Source organism: Bufo gargarizans, chromosome 1 (genome assembly GCF_014858855.1).
Source record: "Bufo gargarizans isolate SCDJY-AF-19 chromosome 1, ASM1485885v1, whole genome shotgun sequence".
Classification (NCBI taxonomy): domain Eukaryota; kingdom Metazoa; phylum Chordata; class Amphibia; order Anura; family Bufonidae; genus Bufo; species Bufo gargarizans.
In genome coordinates this window covers 3727473-3745527 of record NC_058080.1, presented here as the reverse complement: position 1 = coordinate 3745527, position 18055 = coordinate 3727473, and the positions used below count along the sequence as shown (strand labels likewise).

At 40.6% G+C, this 18055-nt stretch overlaps 1 protein-coding gene across 2 annotated transcripts in view; it reads left to right on the top strand.

Annotated features, from left to right (window-relative positions):
- LCORL (ligand dependent nuclear receptor corepressor like) overlaps window positions 1–18055 on the top strand; it is a 103993-nt gene that overhangs the window by 55890 nt on the left and 30048 nt on the right. For both annotated transcript variants that reach the window (XM_044294187.1, XM_044294195.1), the window contains exon 7: window positions 11606–15555. In XM_044294187.1, coding sequence (XP_044150122.1) covers window positions 11606–15555 — 3950 coding nt within the window. The remainder of the gene's footprint in view (window positions 1–11605; window positions 15556–18055) is intronic.

Sequence of the window (18055 nt, the reverse complement as noted above, 5' to 3'; positions counted from 1 at the left end):
GCAAGTTAGAGCCCTTAGAATTATGTCTTGGTAAAAGCTGAATATACACTACTCACAAAGTTAGGGATATTTTGCTTGTGGAAATTTCAGGATAACCCTAACATGCACTCTAACCTTTACAGGTGAACTTAAAGTGACCTTCTTTAAACTTTTGAATGCACGTCCAACTGTTCTGTGTATTAGTACTTTTTGCGCAACTTGCTGTTCTCTAACAAGGAGCTTAACGGCAAAACAGTTGTTTCATTCATGAATCGCCCAAAAAATTTCCTGATTCTATTAGAATTGGTGTTTAAACAATCCTCTTCATCATGCTGTTCACATTTTGACATGAGACCAAGACGATGCCTAACAATTGATCAACAGTACCTTGCCATTGCGAGGCTTCAAGCAGGATGTTCTCAGACAGAAGTGGCCACTGAGCTTAGAATGTCAGTGTCATCAGCAGGTTGGAAGAGTCACAGAAAGGCATAGAAGTTGACGTCCTTTGGCCACATCCCACACTGATGACCACTTCATTGTTAACAATGCCCTATGGAACTGGATGATGGGTGCCTCAAACCTCCCTTAAATGTGCCTGGAGTTGTGTGGCATTAAAGTGCCACATCAGACCATTCAAAACAGTCTGCTTGCTAGACGACCTGCAAGGGCACTTGACCACAGGTGTTATTATCTTGCATGGGCCAGTGAGCATCTACGCTGGATGAGGGACCAGTGGGCTTCAGTGCTGTTCAATGATAAGTCAAGTCAATTTAAACTGAGCAGAAATGAAGGCGGCCAACAACACTATGGAGAGCGCTATGTATCAGCCACTGCTGTCATTAGATGAGCCTTTGGTGGTTGTGTTTAGTGTGGGCAGGTGTCTAGTCAATACAGAACTGCCCTACACTTTGTGAATGGTACAGTGATAATCCCATACTACTTGAATAAAGCGATTAATCCAGTCATAGTGCCTCTGCAAGAATAACACAGGCCTAATTTCATATTCATGGATGACCAATGCGCTAGCTCATTGAGGTCGCGTCATTGGGGAACGGCTGCTGGAGACTGGGGTGATTCAAATGGAGTGGTCTCCAGGCCTGAATCCGATTGAAAATCTAATAGTCACAGTTTAGAGCCTCGTAACTCTGTACCCCAGAACCTCAATGACCTGAGGGCTGCCCTTCAAGAAGAGTGGGATGCCATGCCCCAGCAAACAATAAGTCGACTTGTGAACAGCATGAAATGTCGTCTAGCTGTAATTGATGCTCAGGGCCACATGACGGAAGTTATTGAGACAGCCCTTTTGTGGGGGTATACCCACCACTGTTGGCTTTTGTTTCAAAAAAATATTTGAAATGAGGTAATCACCATTGCTGCTTCTACGTAAATGCCTTACTTTCATGATATAATATCACTTTAGCATGAACATTTTCCATAAATTTCACCCGAAAGCCAAATATCACTAACTTTTTGTGAGTAGTGTACCTGCAGCTTTCATTCCTGACCCAATTTCGAAGTACATTGCAGCTAGAGCCTCAAATTTTATCTTCTTTTAAAGCAACTATTAGTTTAAAACAAGACCTGACATGAATTCCTAGCTGTTACAGCTTTTTTTTTTTTTTTTCAGAAAAGATGAGTGCTAGCTTATCTAATCACTTCACTGCGCCTAACTAGGTTGTCTGTCGCCATGATCCAGCTGTTTACCAGCGTCCGGATGACAGCAGCAAATCTGCACCAAACACATTCCAAACATACAAACCTCAAAGTTTACATTTTACACTGCAGTAATAGCGATTTGCTATTATCACTAGAGAGGAATGCTTAATGTATATTTCATCGGGTTCCGCTTATTGTGTCCATAATACAGGAGTAATAAAGAACCCATATTATGCCTGTCTGAAAGTGACCTTTAGGTTCAGGGATTTCACTGTTAATGAGTATTAAGGTTTCTATAGCGGGATGGAAAATTATGTAGTATATAATTCCCAATACTTGCATGCAAAAAAGTTGGTCGCATTCCTGAGGTTTTTGCATCTCTAGCATGAACTGCTCACATCTTAGTTTTTTGCAGACTATATTTTATCACATATGCAGGTTGTAGGGGTGCACTTCTTTTTAAGGAGTGTATCCCTGTTTTTTGTTACCTACTTTTAAAAAAACTTTCCAACTTAAACCATATTTTTGGTCTTTCCAGTTCCAATTTCCAGTGGTATGTGTGAACTCTACACATTTATTTTTAGGTGTGCTGCATATAACTTTCTGCTTGGATTACTTTTACCCACGAATATACATTTTTATGAAAAATTTACACTTTGATGCAAAGTTGCATGAAGGTGTTTGTGTATATAAACTGCTGAGTGGCATTCAATGTGCCGGGTGTCTTTTAGAAAATATATGCCTATGGGTAGTTGGCGTGAACTATTATTTTGAAAAAAGTTTTTGTAGCTTAGGTTTACATTTAGTTTTGTACATGTCCAAACTCTGAAAATGATCTTGGCTGCTGGGCATGCAAAATATCCAAACCCTTCTGACAGGAAAAGGGTTCAATTTTATGTACTTTATTTTGTGGGGGCTGGTGAGTTTGCTGTGGCATGGCCCCCAAAACCAGGTGACTGGTTTCTATTAAAGATGTTTTATGGCTGTTACAAGTTATCCCCTGTCCTCAGGAGCTCTGGAGATGGCTGAGTACAGCGCTCCATTACCTCTGGAACTCCCATAGAAATGAATAGAGTGGGCCGCGCGCACGTGCAACCAGCTGCTCTGTTCTTCTCAGCGGTACTGGGTCCCCATTCTCATGATCAGTTCTGGACCCAGAGTTAGGACCCCCCACCGATCTAATAGTTATTCCCTATCCTGTAACAACCGTAATTCCCCTTTAAGACCTTGAGAGCTTTGATTTACTGTAAGGGCATGCTCATACGGCTTATATTTCATGCACATTCGGACCCGTTCCCACATCGAAACACGTGTATTTAGAGCCCCATCATTTTTTATGGGAATGAGTTAGTGTGGGTTTTTTCTGCTGCAAGCAAGAAATCTGCATTGCAGAAAAAGTGGTGTCACAAAATCTACATGGAAACTGCAGCTGAGAAGCTACATGGTTCATAACTGTTGCATTGTGTAGATCTGCAGCAGACAACAGTGACTGGTTCCTCTGATTACAACACATGTACATGCATTTCAAATGTGTAAATATAACCAAACTGTAATGACCCAATCACCTCTGTCCACACATGACCAGGACAGCTATTCATCCACTGAAAGTACACAATGCGTTTTATTGTTAGAAAAATGTCTTGTTTTTATACAATCCTTTATTTCCTGAATTGGGAATTTACCTTTTATTTGCTAGAGCCTTGTGACTATGTAGTGCAGTTTCAAGAAGAGCAATTTGACCTTTTAAGTACAGTAGTTTTGAGCTTGAGGTTATGGATCAAACTTATCTGACACCAAGACAAATTGTTGCATACAAAGTTGAATAGCTTTGTCTAAATGTGTTAAAGGGGCTTTCCAGGATAGTCAGTCCTACAAATTTATAGTTAAATACACATAACTAACCTGTAGAAGAAAGTTTGTAATATGCTTACTGTCCCGAAGTCTCGTGGATTGGCTGCTTGTGAACCTGGTCACAAAACACTCCTCTCCTTTCATAGTAAAACCTCTCCAAAAGAACGCCTGTTTGACCACCCCAGTTCCAGAATACATTAGTCATACTGACTGTGACCTCCAAATAACCCCCCCCCCCCCCTCCTACTCTGTTGGGGCAAAACCCCCTTCTATAATTGTGGGGGTCCCAATTGAAGTGTCCTTATGAGCGCTCAGAGCTGACAGACTGCTGAATTGGATTCTCTCTACTTTATTCCACCCACGTATACATCTTTATAACACTACAGATAATCATAGGCAAATCTTGCCCACCACCAATAGGGTGGAAATCGAAACTAATGATTTGATTCGTTATTCATAAAAGGCAATACTTCTGCACTATACTAACAGAATGCTAGTAATTTAAAGTTTCTGCAGCATCTTATCTCAAAGTTGTCATTCTTCAGCAGTACATCCCAAAACTGAGAAAACAAAACATAACTTTCTTCGACATCAAACTCTGATGAGGGGAGCAAGGGAGCTGCTTATCTTGGCCTTTTAGCTAGAACATTTGGTTTATTCACATTTTTTTACAGCAAAGGAAGGTTCATTCCTGAAGATTTTCATTTTAAAATAATGAAGCTTTCTACTCCAGAAGTGCAGCTGCTTAATTACATATGATTTTTCTTCCTGCTCGGATCCCTGCATTCATGTCATCAGGGTCTGGTGTCTGCCTGAGCTGCTGAGTCTTAGCAGACCCAGATCAGCTATACAGTGAGGTTGTACAGCCCTGTGCACCTTCTATGAGGGCTGTATTCCCCTGTAACTGGGGCTAATATGTTAATGTTACATTTTATTTTTTTTTGGAGATTGGCCACTTGTTACTTTTGACCAATATGTTTGTAAGATGTCGATAGGGAACTTGATAAAGCCTTTGACATTCTGTGCCATTTTCTATGTTTTGTAAGGTATACCCCCTTGTTTGCCATACCTTTTTGTGCTGTCCACACAGAGGTCCTGTCCATAAAACATGGAGGATTGTGACCAGGCAGATCACCGCCATGTGATATCATTCATATGCACTGCACCTGCCATCTGCACTTGCACTGTTGAAAGTTTAATAGAGTGTTTGTTTGGATAGAGGAGATGTAAAGACCATCCTTCAGCAGCAATCTTGTGGACAGGCCCTTGATGCAGATAGCGCAGAAGATTTGCCTAACAAGGGGACATAACTCAGTAGCATTTGCCATATAGTCATCTTACATACACTTTGGTTACAAGTAGCCAGATAGTGGCCAACCTCTTTAAATTTCTCACAACTGTCTTGTATGACCTTATGGGGCCACAAAGTGAAAAAAAAGAAATCTAATAAGAAACCACAGGCTATACTGTAACTTCTAGCCCCATACCCTGGCAACCATTACCCATATATCCTTTACAGAAAAGGGAAATGATAAAATAAAAAAAAGTTTTAGTTGCATGTTTTGCTATTAACGGAAAAATTTAAAAAATTTCTCCCTCTTTTAACATATTCCTGGTTTATAAAAAGTAAATACAAAAAAAAATAAAAGCCTCCATCTATGCAGTCGAGTCACATTATTATGGCCACTTCCTACTTTCAATGTTTGCAGTGTGCAACTCATGAAGGAGGTCAAGGGTAGTGAGCCGGCTTGGTAGGTGTATAGAGTGTGCAAAAGGCTGTCTACACCCATATCCCTCGTTGCTGTTGAGTGTAAAATGGGCGATTTTATCAGAGTTGCAAAAAGGGATGATTTTAGTATTTCTGAAACTGCGGTTTATGAACTGTTCTGGTAAAAGTGTATTGAGTGGACAAATGGCAGCATTGTGAATAAGCGTTGTGGAAACTGCAGTGCACCACGTGCCATTGATGTGAGGTGAACGTCCACTACAAAGGTGTGCGGGGGCAGACTGAAACACTACTGTGGGGCAGCTCACTGCCAAGATGAACCAGGAGCCTGCTAGACCTGTCTAAAACAGTTCGGTGAACCCTACTGTGTAAGGGGCTCCGAAGCAGATGGATGTTCACTGCACCTCTGCTAATGAAGAAAAGACTTCAAATGTCACGCCAGTTTTTAATTAGACCTCAGCTGATTGTTCTGTGATGTTTCTTGCCTGATATACCAAACATCCTGCAACCATTGCTGGAAGAACACAATCTGGTGCTGGCAGTGTTTGGTCTGGGAAATGGTTTTGTGGCATTCGATGGGCCTACTAATCCATATGGAAGGTATTCTCTACCGATTTGGGTATGAATCTATCCCTGCAGATCACATACACCCATGTTTGCTGATGGGATAGGTGGATGGGACCTGTAATTCACTGAAAAAAGGTGCACCACAATAATATGCGACTGACCATACTGGCTAGATCTTCACTCTGATGTTAAAAGCTGAGACTTTAGCCAATCGATTCCAGTCAGGAACATATTTGAGCCCTGCGCACCCAAGGTGTCTGTGTGGCATGGGTCCTACCGCTAAAAACTACCTATCGTGTGTGAACAGTCTGAAAGGTGCTAAGGACCAACTCGCAGCCAAACTCCTACTTACCTCCATAGTAAGATCACTAATACGATGGGAGGGGGAGGAGGAGGCTTTGAGCCCCACCTATAACAGGCCATGTGACACAGGCTACCAGGTGCACCAAAATGTTGCCAATGACGAGCATTAGTACATTCAATACATGTAAAGAAAAATTGTGGTGCATGTGGTCCGCCGCCGGCATCCTCCATTGTATGCATTTTTGCTGGGGATTGCTCCCCTGATTATAAACACGCTACAATGTTGGGGTTGAGCATTTCCTCCCATTTAGGCCACTTTACTCCAGTGATTTTTATGTGACCTGTAACACTTATTTAGAAATGTCTGACATTGGTTGGTAAAACATTTATCAAGACTTCTAAGTACTACCCTGGCCCCCTTATTCCCCAGGCTTGAACCCAATTGAGCATCTGTGGAAGCACCTCAATCGTCATGTTCGCTCTATGAATCCTCCTTGACGCATCCTCTAGCTGTGGGATGCACTGCAGTCAGCATGGCTCCCGATTACTGTGACAACCTACCAGGACCTTATTTAATCACTTCCAGTCTTCCTATCTGCTGTCCATGTTGCACATGACTGTTACTCTGGATATTAGCTGGTAGTCATAATAATGGCACTCTACCATGCATCACCTAAAATGGTGCAAAGATTTACATAACTGAAACTGCTTTCAAAGATGCATGTACTAAAAAAAATAATATATGCATCTGGTCTAGAAGGGTTAAAGGGGTGTTTTTGGCTTCATCCTCCTGGAACCTCCTCCTAACAGTTGTTTGAAAGGGCCATGGTGCTCATGCAAGCACTGCATCCTCTTCCGTGTTTACCTGGGTACCATCAGGGAAATATTGAAGAGGATGCAGCTCTCATCAGTGCCCCACCCCTTAAAACAGCTGATTGGCAGTGGTGCCAGGAATTAGTACCCCACTCATATATATTGCTGAGGATATGTAATCAATATCATCTAACTGGAATACTGCTTTAAGAATTTATTTTTGTTCAAAGAAACTTGGGGTGCTTACACATAGCTGTTGCAAAACATGAGGGAGGAACAATCACTCTTGCGATCGTTCATCCCCATTCACTTTGCATACTGTCGGCCGCACACATCCCCTCTACATACAGTATGTGCTGCGGACATATGACTATTTTAGTTGTGGCATGATAGAGGTAATTTTCCTACAAACGAGCATCTTGCTTGCTTGCTTGTTGGGTGATCGCTGGCACCTCTACATGGAACAATTATCTGGAACATGCATTTGTACCAGATATTTGGCCCAACCCTTGGCCAGTGTAAAAGGGCCTTTAGTGTCTGTTAACATTTGGACACCCATCAATTTATAGATTGGCTATTGCCTACATAATCTGTTGGCGTTGAGCTTCAGGATTGCTAATGGCCTGGAACGTTGTTTATTCCTCTGCAAGATTTTGTTACTAATCTTAGCTTCTATTATACAGTATTTCCAGACTTTTTTTTTTATATATTTTTTTAAAAAATCGGGTGATTGTACTGCTTCTCATATGGAAATTACACCTGCCAAAATAGAAAACCCCAATGCAAACTATGAATCATTGAACTTTCCTTAGATGAAACTAGTTGACCAGATACCACCTTGTGGCAAAAGTAGACACAAGTGTCACTTATGAAGTAGAAAATTAAAATATAATTAGGATACCAAAAACCAGCCCCTCATTTCCCTTGTGTGGTTTGTACAGGTGTAATACTTATTGGACTTCATTCATCAAAATGAACAGTGAAGCGGTCTTTGTTGCTCATAGCAATCAAAGCTCGGCCTTTATTTTATCAGAGCAGTTTAAGAAATGCACGAGGTCTATTGTATACTTCCCAGCCAGTTCAGTGGTACTCTGCAGAGGGCAGTAATGGTGCACATGTGCCAACATGCCATATTCATTTCAACAAAGTCTTGTGAGAAGAGGGGCCTATGCCTAGGATTATTCAAAGGAAAACTGGAATCTTTTGCAGGTCAATTTCTGGACCTTCCCATTTAAAGCAAAAAGCAGCATACATGGTTTGGCACTGAAGTGGCGTAACACAGGATACGTGTCCGATACAAACAAATAAAAATAGACCATGTGTTCGAACACGTCTTTTTTGTAGACCTCCAGGAGAGGATTATAAGATACAGAAATCTGTACAAAAATGTTCCCAGCAGAACAACATGAAATAAACTGAAATTGCTGCATGTGAAGTCATAAAGAATGTCAGCTGTGCAAGAATTAAAGGGGGATAACCGGAAGCATGTAGAGTATTGCAACTACATGTAATTACCGGATATGAGCTTAGACAGACATATGGACCTGTTGCAATACATAATCTCCGATTTGAAGTATGGTTCCATCTAACAGAGTGTGTTATTCACAAAACAGTAGGTACTGGCACATAGAAAATTCATTAAACCTGTACCAAAAAATCTGTGTTTGCATTTTAAATCAAAGAATATTGGGCCCGCAATCCACATACCCACAGCCTTGAACCAAACACAGATGAGCAGTTCTGTGCATGTCTAGAATATGGAACGTGTGGTATTGCAGGTATTTCTGAACATAAGATGGGCACAACTTTGCATAGTCATTGGCGGAAACCACTTCCAGCTCCTTCTATAACTGGTAAGTACGCCATTCCTCCATTATCCTGTGCAAAACAGACAAGGGAAACGGGGTTCTTCATGGTTTTTCATGGCCCACCTTGTATAACCAATAAGTGCCCTAACTATTCTTTCTTTAACTTATTACAATTAGTCAGCTATTTACTAGTTGCCTTCTTTTAACATATGTTAATGTATAAAACATACTTTTAGTGACCAATAATAAGTTATCTTCTTGGACCATTATTGGTAATATTAAAACTCAGTTGTGTTCCCTCTGTTAGTATTTTACATCACTGTGATACTATGTTGCTACTGATGTATATTGGGAGGCTAGTAGCTGCACGCTAGCTCTAGACTCTTCCCTCTGAACTTGTGTATCAGCACTACTCATTCCATATTTAGTGGTAACATAGAGCTCACTCCTGAATCTAAAACCACTTAAAACACTGATCCCCCCCCCCGACATGTTTCACCAGCTAACCTGGCGTCTTCAGGGGATTGGGTAGTAACTATTCTTTCCACAGGTAATTCAGATTTATGATTTGTTTCAAGGGTTTATCCATGCCAAATAGTTATTTGACTTGGGCTGGGTTCACACGGGCGCTGCGAGTGACGTGCAGGAAAAGATGCGGGTGCATTGCAGGAAAATGCACAATTTTTCCCCGCGAGTGCAAAGAGTTTTAATGCGCTTTGCACGCGTGTGAGAAAAATCGGCATGTTTGGTACCCGGACTTCTTCCCAGAAGTTTGGGTTTGGGTTAGCGGTTGTGTAGATTTTATTATTTTCCCTTATAACATGGTTATAAGGGAAAATAATAGCATTCTTAATACAGAATGCTTAGTAAAATAGAGATGGAGGGGTTAAAAAAATAAAATAAAAAATAATAATTTAACTCGCCTCATCCACTTGTTCGCGCAGCCCGGCTTCTCTTCTGTCTTCTTTGATGACCAGGGGGAAAAGGACCTGTGGTGATGTCACTGTGCTCATCACATGGTCCGTCACCATGGTGATGGATCATGTGACGGACCATGTGATGAGCGCAGTGACATCACCACAGGTCCTTTTCCCGCTGGTCCTCAAAGAGGAAGACAGAAGAGAAGCCGGGCTGTGCGAACAAGTGGATGAGGTGAGTTAAATTATTATTTTTTATTTATCCCGATCATCTCCTAGCAACCATGCGTGAAAATCGCACCGTGCAGATGCTTGAGATTTTCTCGCAGCCCCATTAACTTCTATGGAGCCTGCATTGTGTGAAAAACGCACAATTATAGAGCATGCTGCGATTTTTCACGCAACGCACAAGTGATGCGTGAAAATCACCGCTCATGTGCACAGCCCTATAGAAATGAATGGGTCCGGATTCAGTGGGGGTGCAATGCGTTCACCTCACGCATTGCACCCGCACACAAATCTCGACCGTGTGAAAGAGGCCTTAGGGGTTATTTCACTTTATATAATCTCTTTACACATGTTTTTTCTCCGTACTCGACATTAAAAACTATAGAAGAAAATATTTACAATACAATAGATTGGTATACTCTGTTAGATACTATTCTCTGTATTAGAAGCATTCTGCAATCATATGATAATTATATTCTACCATATCTGACCGTGATTTTCTTCCAGAAACTTATACTGCAACTGCCCTGAATTTTATCAGTGTGTCTTAACAAAACGGCAGATAACTATTCATAGGGAATTCCACCCTCCAAAATGCAGATTGGGACTAGAAGAGCCGCAAATCCAGTGGATTTGCAACTTTTCTTTGCCAAAAAAAGGGGCTAATGGTAAAGATAAATTCCCCCTTTTATCTGCAAATTAATTTCATAAATATTGGGTATCCAGTTGTTGTGCCATTAGATACTTTTACATGTCCACACATTCACAAGTCGCCTATAGATTATTTATTTCCCCCTCTGAAGAATTTTTAATTTTGTCAAACTTTTCCTGCCACAGGACTTTTACTTTCACATTTAGAATTTGTTCAATTTTTTTATTTATTTTTTCAAACCTAGATTTTTGAGGACTTTTGATTATTGCAACTGAATTAAAGGAGTTGTCTCACTTAAGCAAATGTCATTTATCTCGTAGAGAAAGTTTATACAAGGCACTTACTAATGTATTCTGCTTTGTCCATATTGCTTCCTTTGCTGGCTTCATTCATTTTTTCATCACATTATACACTGCTTATTTCCAGGGGTTCCTATGCCTGCAATCCTATGCATGCCTCCAAGATCCCGACCACCAGAGAGGCCGATGCTTTTTTTTTTTTTCTTTTAGTGCGCAAGACCAGTCACCGATGCTAGTTTGCGGTGCTGGCCATAACCCCTGAAAACAAGCCGTGTGTAATCCGATAGTTAAATAAACTAAGCCAGCAAAGGAGGCAATATGGACAATCACAATACATTAGTAAGTTCCTTGTAGTAACTGTCTGCATGATAAATGCCATTTGTTGAAGTGAGACAACCCCCTTTACTCTTCCTTAGGAATGGAATAGACATATTAGTATGGACTTGTAATATAAAAGTAAGCATTAAGGGGGTCATTTACTGTCTATTAATACCCCTATATTAGACGTATTTCTGGCGCAGATTGCGGCGCAAGGGTTATTTGCTTACATTCAGACTGGCGCAGGATACACCAAAGTTATGTAGAGGCTGGCTATAGGTGTTAAGACCAGTGTTTTTGACGTTGGTCTTAATAACCCCTATAGCCGCCACTACATAACTTCAGCATATCCTACAGCAGTCTAAACGTAAGCTCCTAAGAATATTCCATTCTTCAGATTGGATAGAGTAACTGCTATATGCCCTTTTGTACGTTGTCTTAACATTTTGTTGCATTGCTAATTATTGTTCATCATTCTTATTTTACAGTGTCACGAATGGCTACTTTTTAAGAAAGATGAAAAAATCGACAAAGCTACTTAAGGAAAACACAGCTTTATTTAAAGTCTTAGCTTCATGGTGTTCATACCACCAGCAACAAATAATGGGTATGCTGAAATTCTTAAAAGGGGAACAAGAGTTCTGTTTACAATCTTGTCATAACAATGCACAAAGTCATTCAGCAGAACAGTTATCCAGAAGACCATACACCTCACGTGGTACTTGTAGAATATGTACAAACCAAAAATCTAGGAGCATCAAGGTAAATGAGGAAACACAACTAGCAAATGTTCCATACCTCACGGTTTGTCTAAAGGATTTACGATTCACATGGCCTAACTTGAATTTAGGAACTGTTAAACTGAACCCAATTAAAAAGGAAGAAGTTAATTTAAGTGATCAACTTTTGCACTGCATTAATACACGTTCGAAAAAGAAGAAACAATCGGTATATTTTGACTGTTTAAATTCCCACCATTCCACAACTCAAAAAAAATCACCCTTTTCTTCATCTTTGCTGAAGTTAAAAGTACAGAGGACTGCGACTGGTTTGGAAAGTAACATGATAAAACCTGGCTTACAATGTAGATGTACTCAACCACAATGTCGACTGAAACTAAGCAAGTGTTGTCAAACAGATGCATCAGATAGACATTATATGACTGTAATAAAAAATGTAACATTTAAAGAGTCATGTACTAATAAAAAGCTAAATAGACTGAAGCCTTATGGCAAGAACATACAAAAAAACTCCTCTGACTCATCCACATCTAGCTGTGTAAATTTTGGAAATCTGATAAAGCACTTTCTTAATAATGAAACAAATGGTTTTGCTGAGCTGCTTACCCAAAAAGAAAATTGTTCCAAGAACAATGTTGAAACGAGGTATCATAGAAATAATGAAAAAATGTTGATATTTGATGACTCCTTATCTGAGGGTAAAACAGTTGACTTTGCCAGGGAATTTAATAATCTGTCAGATACTTTTCTTAGGGAAAATAATGATTTTGTGAAGAATTCACCAAATACCTTAACAATTGCTGTAGAAGAACATGCTCATGATGTTTTAGTCCTAGAAGATTGCGAAAGCCCTAACAGAGAGAGTAAATTTCAGAAGATAACAGATCTACCTCATTGTACACTGAAAATACCATCTAAAAATGTGAACTGTATGAAAAACGGTCAGCTTGGTTTACCTTACAGAATAAAACATTCTGTGCCACAAAGGATAGTAATTGAGAAACGGAGGGAGAATAAGAGGCATGCTGATCAGGATGTACAGATTGAAAGTACTATTCCGTCCAAAAGATATTCTAGAAATATACTGGGAAGATGTAAATTATGTGACCTGTCCCATGGACTATGTGCTTTCCAAAATAACAGTAACTTATTTTGCAAATGTACAATCCAAAAAAACTCAGGTATTTTAAACAATTTTAAAGCAGAAGATGTGAAGTTTAGAAATCCTGAAAAAAATAGAAATGCTCATTTAAAAGTTGTAGTACAACGTCTAGAAGATTCCAAACTTTCAGATAATGGTGCAATAAACAGCAAGGACATATGTAAATCAAACATAAACCTATGCAACAGTAAAGTTAAAGCAAGTCCTTGTGTGTTAAAAATGCCACGAAAAACACTGAACAATGTGGAGCAAAGCAACTGTCTCAATTCAGCATTGGTAGCACAGACAAACACTTCAGGTCTTGAGGAGAGTCATAAGCCTGTAAGCAGGGCATCAATCCCAACGACTTCATCAGATAATTCATACTTCAGCCCAATAAAGCTTATGTTTGTGTCTAAAGTTGAAAGTGAAGATGGAGTGAAATACACTTTAAGCTCTGAATATACTCCAATGACTAACCATCAAAATGTCAAGCTTTCTGACAGTGTGGTAAAGGCAAGCCATACTTGGAAACTTAACGGCATTCAGGATAGGTTTCTTAAAACTATGGTGCCTCCAAATCTACCTGAAAGTAAAGATCCTGGACAAAATCTTGCAAAAATGTCCAATTGCCCTGATCAAAGTCATTTTGAAAGGAACAGACGCAAAAAGCGCTTATGTCAGATTTCTAAGAACATTGCCATTGAAAGCCAACACAAAAAGTGTTCCCAAAAGACACTTGCTAATGCAGGAAGTGACACTGCCATCTTTCCCAATGAAACTGGCAAAAATAACAAACACTCTTCTTCAAAATTGGGTAAGTCAAGGATTGCCAAAACGTATGTTGTTCAAAATAAAGGGTCAGACACCCAGTTAAGGATCAAAAAAGTGGAAAGGTGCCTGAGATCTTCTGAAAGAAATCTACCCATAAATGAAGCTAAATCTCCAAATATCCAAAGAATTTCTAAACGACTTAAGAAACTTAGAAAGCAGTCTAATTTCACAGGTATTTGTAGGACCAATGACTCCATTTCACAGAAAGGAGGGAAAGCCTTTCTATCACCTTTACAGGAAGAAAATATACAGTACAGTAAAAAAGAAGAAATTGATGGAGCAGAACAAGACCAAAACCCTCAGACAACCTTGGAACAGAAATGGACTCCGGGCTCTTTAAAGATTAGAAGACTGAAATGTTCAAGTTATAACACCAGATCTAGAAAGCACTTGGCATCATCTTTTAGTTCTGTTCCATCTTCTAATTTTTCAGTTCTGAGTGCCTCCTGTCATAAATCAAGAAAGTTACATCTTAGCAACTGTAGAGCCTATAAAATGAGATTAAGAAGTTATAAACAGTCACATAAACTACCTTTACTAGATACAAAATACACTGAAAACCAAGAACATTGTACTGCAAATATAGATGTACAACCCAGTAATGTTCTTAAGTGGTGGTCTGCATCCACTTCCAAAGAATCGTTGTTAAAAGATTTAGAAAAAAAGTACGAACAAATAGCAAATACATGGCTTGATGAGAATGAGGAAAAAGATAATGAAGCACAATCTTTGTCAACCTTGAAATTTTGCAGGTCAGAAATAAGGTCACCTGTGCAGGAGCTGTTTACAAAAAAATGTGACATGGGTGACCTTGCTGCCTGGTTTATGCAAACAACAGAAACACAACCCCTTTCAATAGTGAGAAAAGCTAATGCTCGAAGCCCTGTTAAGAAAATTAATAGGAAGGAACCTACAATAAAAGCAAAGAAATCCAGCATTAATATGTGCAGTTATAAAAAACACTTTAAAAAATGTGCTGGGTCCACTTCATCAGAAACATTAACAGAACGGCACAATGTTTCAAAAATTATTAAAGGAAAATGTAAAGTTGGCCAGGATTCAAACATTGTAAAAAGTGTGACTGATCAGAGTCAAGATGTCTGTGTAAAATTTGCCTGTCCTGAAAAAAATATAGATGTGACCAAAGCCCAATCATCCGACGTTGGTGTAGGAAATGCTGCTTGCGAAGATGCTGCTACTATATCAAATTCCAGAAGACCTAATTCATTGGGCTCTTATAAAAAACAAAAAATGTCAGTGCAAAATAAGTCAAATCCAAATACCATGTATATTTGTTATAGCAGCAAGCAAAACATTCGAGATTGTAAAGTTTTTCTAACAAAACTTGGTGACGTTGAAAGTAAGAGGTCCTGTGCCTATAGAGAGTCCTACTCTGGATCTGTTATTACAGGGAACAAAGCCAAATATAAACCAGAATGGAAATTGAAAAGAAATTTTGATGCAAAGTATTGTCTTCAAATGAACAAGTCTCATGTCAGATCTCCACGTAATTCTACCAGTCAAAAAAACTACTTTGGAATGTGCCTTCGAAAATCAAAAGCTCCAGGTGCAATTTATAACAGTCATTCCAAATCATTGATACTTGAAAGACCGAAACGGCTTTCTAAAATGACTTTGTATGTGGAAACAAACACAAAGAGATCTAAACCACAGATTTCTAATGTGGGAAAGACGCAGAGTGAATGGCCAAACTTCCAATTAGGTAAGACCATTTGACCTTTTCTAATTTATGGTGCAGTAAAAAGTTTTATGTGGACTCTATGAATATAATACATGTGATCTTTAAATATCATAGTAAATGAGAATAACAAAACCTGTGACACATTAACTTTCACAAACCCCCAAAATTATGCATTGTGCATCACTCACCTGCTAGAGGAATTACTTTGCTTGCAGCAGGAGACTAAATCAAAATGGGTCCATAGACTTTCTATTGTGTCCTACAGTGAGGATAGAGAGTGTGATATGCTCCTACTTCTCTCCTCGTTCTAGTGATCAGTTGGGGTCTCAACACTGAGATCCCCAGCGATCAAAAAGTTTGTGAAAGCTAAGTGACCCTTTAAATAAAACTATCCTAACTGGCTGACTGCTGTAACTTTGAGACATCTGTCAGTATCAGGATTAAAGTTTGTGGATGAGGTTTGGAGGGTAGATTCCCTGTCCAGCAAATAGACCATCAATGGCTTTGGTGGGAATTGCCTTTAATGACATTTAAGGGGATTCTCTAGAAATTATTTAAGATGGCCACTAGCAACCTCTCCTAGAATGTGAGCAGGATTGGTTGCCTACTCCTTGCAGAGCTGCGTAGGAGGGTGAGAGGACATGGCCTCCCTACACTGCTGTACAATAGATGGCAATAATGCAATCCTGCCTACGATATACCATCATAGCTGAGCATCCTGACAGGAATACACACCAATGTGTAGTATATGCATGTGCCCAAGCGTAGTGTGTAGTGTGGCCCCGTCCTCACCACCCCCTAGGCAGCTCTGCAAGTGGAGGCAACCAGTCTTGCCCACATTATAGGACATATAGCTAGCGGACATATTAAATCATTCCCGGAGAACGCCTGTAAGCAGTAGACACAAACAGATGTGTTTTTAAATGTTCTGAGAGCTTAAACTGAGTTGGTCAGTGGTTTTGTTGGTGCAAAACTGCTGACATGTAGTATGTAAAGGGATAGTTGGTAATGCATATCGCTGTATCTGCCTTTTATCAGTGGAGCGCTTTAAAAATGAAAGTTGAATACCAGACAGCCTTCACCCCATAAGTAGCACGCTGCAGTGCATTAGGCTTGGCGTATGAGCACCTCCACAACCCCTACCTGCTGTAGTGGTCTCCTGGTTGGATGCTACAGCTGTCACAGCAAAGGAGAGGGGCTATGGAGCTGCTCATACATTGAGCCTAAAGGCTGCCCTTGGTGCACTTGTAGGAGCGATAGTCAACATTCATTTCTACAGCACTCCATTTATCTGAAAGCGGGGACAGAGGTATGTTAACTCCTGTCCATTACCCTTGCCTATATCTCCCAGCAGTTTTGCATCAACAAAACTGCTGACAGACTGAGTTTAAAAAAAAATAACAGGATTAAGTCGTTTTTTTTTTTTTTGTGAGTCAGTGCTGTTGCAATGCATCTATCCAAGCTGGATTTTCTTGCAACTCTCACATGCAGCATGTCGCATTGCAACTATTATAAAAAAAAGTTGCATGTCGCCTTGTAGCCAGACCCTAAATTTGTTTCCTGCAGAGGTAGTTTATCATCTTTTCACAATAGAAGGTGTCATCTGACAAAGGTTGTCCCAACATTTGCCTAAGGCCTCATGCACACGACCGTTGTGTGCACCCGTGGCCGTTGTGCCGTTTTCCGTTTTTTTCTGCGGCTCCATTGACTTTCAATGGGGCCGTAGAAAACTCGGCTTGTGCACCGTTTTTACACCGCGCCCGTGACCCGTGTTTCGAGGCCGTGAAAAAAATATAACCTGTCCTATTTTTTTCACGGCCAACGGTTCACGGGCCCATTCAAGTCAATGGGTCCGTGAAAGAACACGGATGCACACAAGATTGGCATCCGTGTCCGTGATCCGTGGCCGTAGGTTGCTTTCATACAGACGGATCCGAAGATCCGTCTGCATCAAAGCTTTTTCTGATCTAAGTTTTCACTTCGTGAAAACTCATTTCCGACAGTATATTCTAACACAGAAGCGTTCCCATGGTGATGGGGACGCTTCAGGTTAGAATATACTGAAAAACTGTGTACATGACTGCCCCCTGCTGCCTGGCAGGTGCTGCCAGGCAGCAGGGGGCAGACCCCCCCCCCCCCCTGTTTTTAACTCATTTGTGGCCAGTGCGGCCGCCCCCCCCCCCCCTCCCTCCCCTGTAGTTAACTTCTTGGTAGCCAGCCCCCCCTCCCTCCCCTGTAGTTAACTAATTGGTGTCCAGTGGGCCCCCCCTCCGTCCGCTATAGATAACTCATTGGTGTCCAGTGGGCCCCCCCTCCGTCCGCTATAGATAACTCATTGGTGGCCAGTGGGCCCCCCCTCCGTCCGCTATAGATAACTCATTGGTGGCCAGTGGGCCCCCCCTCCGTCCGCTATAGATAACTCATTGGTGGCCAGTGGGCCCCCCCTCCGTCCGCTATAGATAACTCATTGGTGGCCAGTGGGCCCCCCCTCCGTCCGCTATAGATAACTCATTGGTGGCCA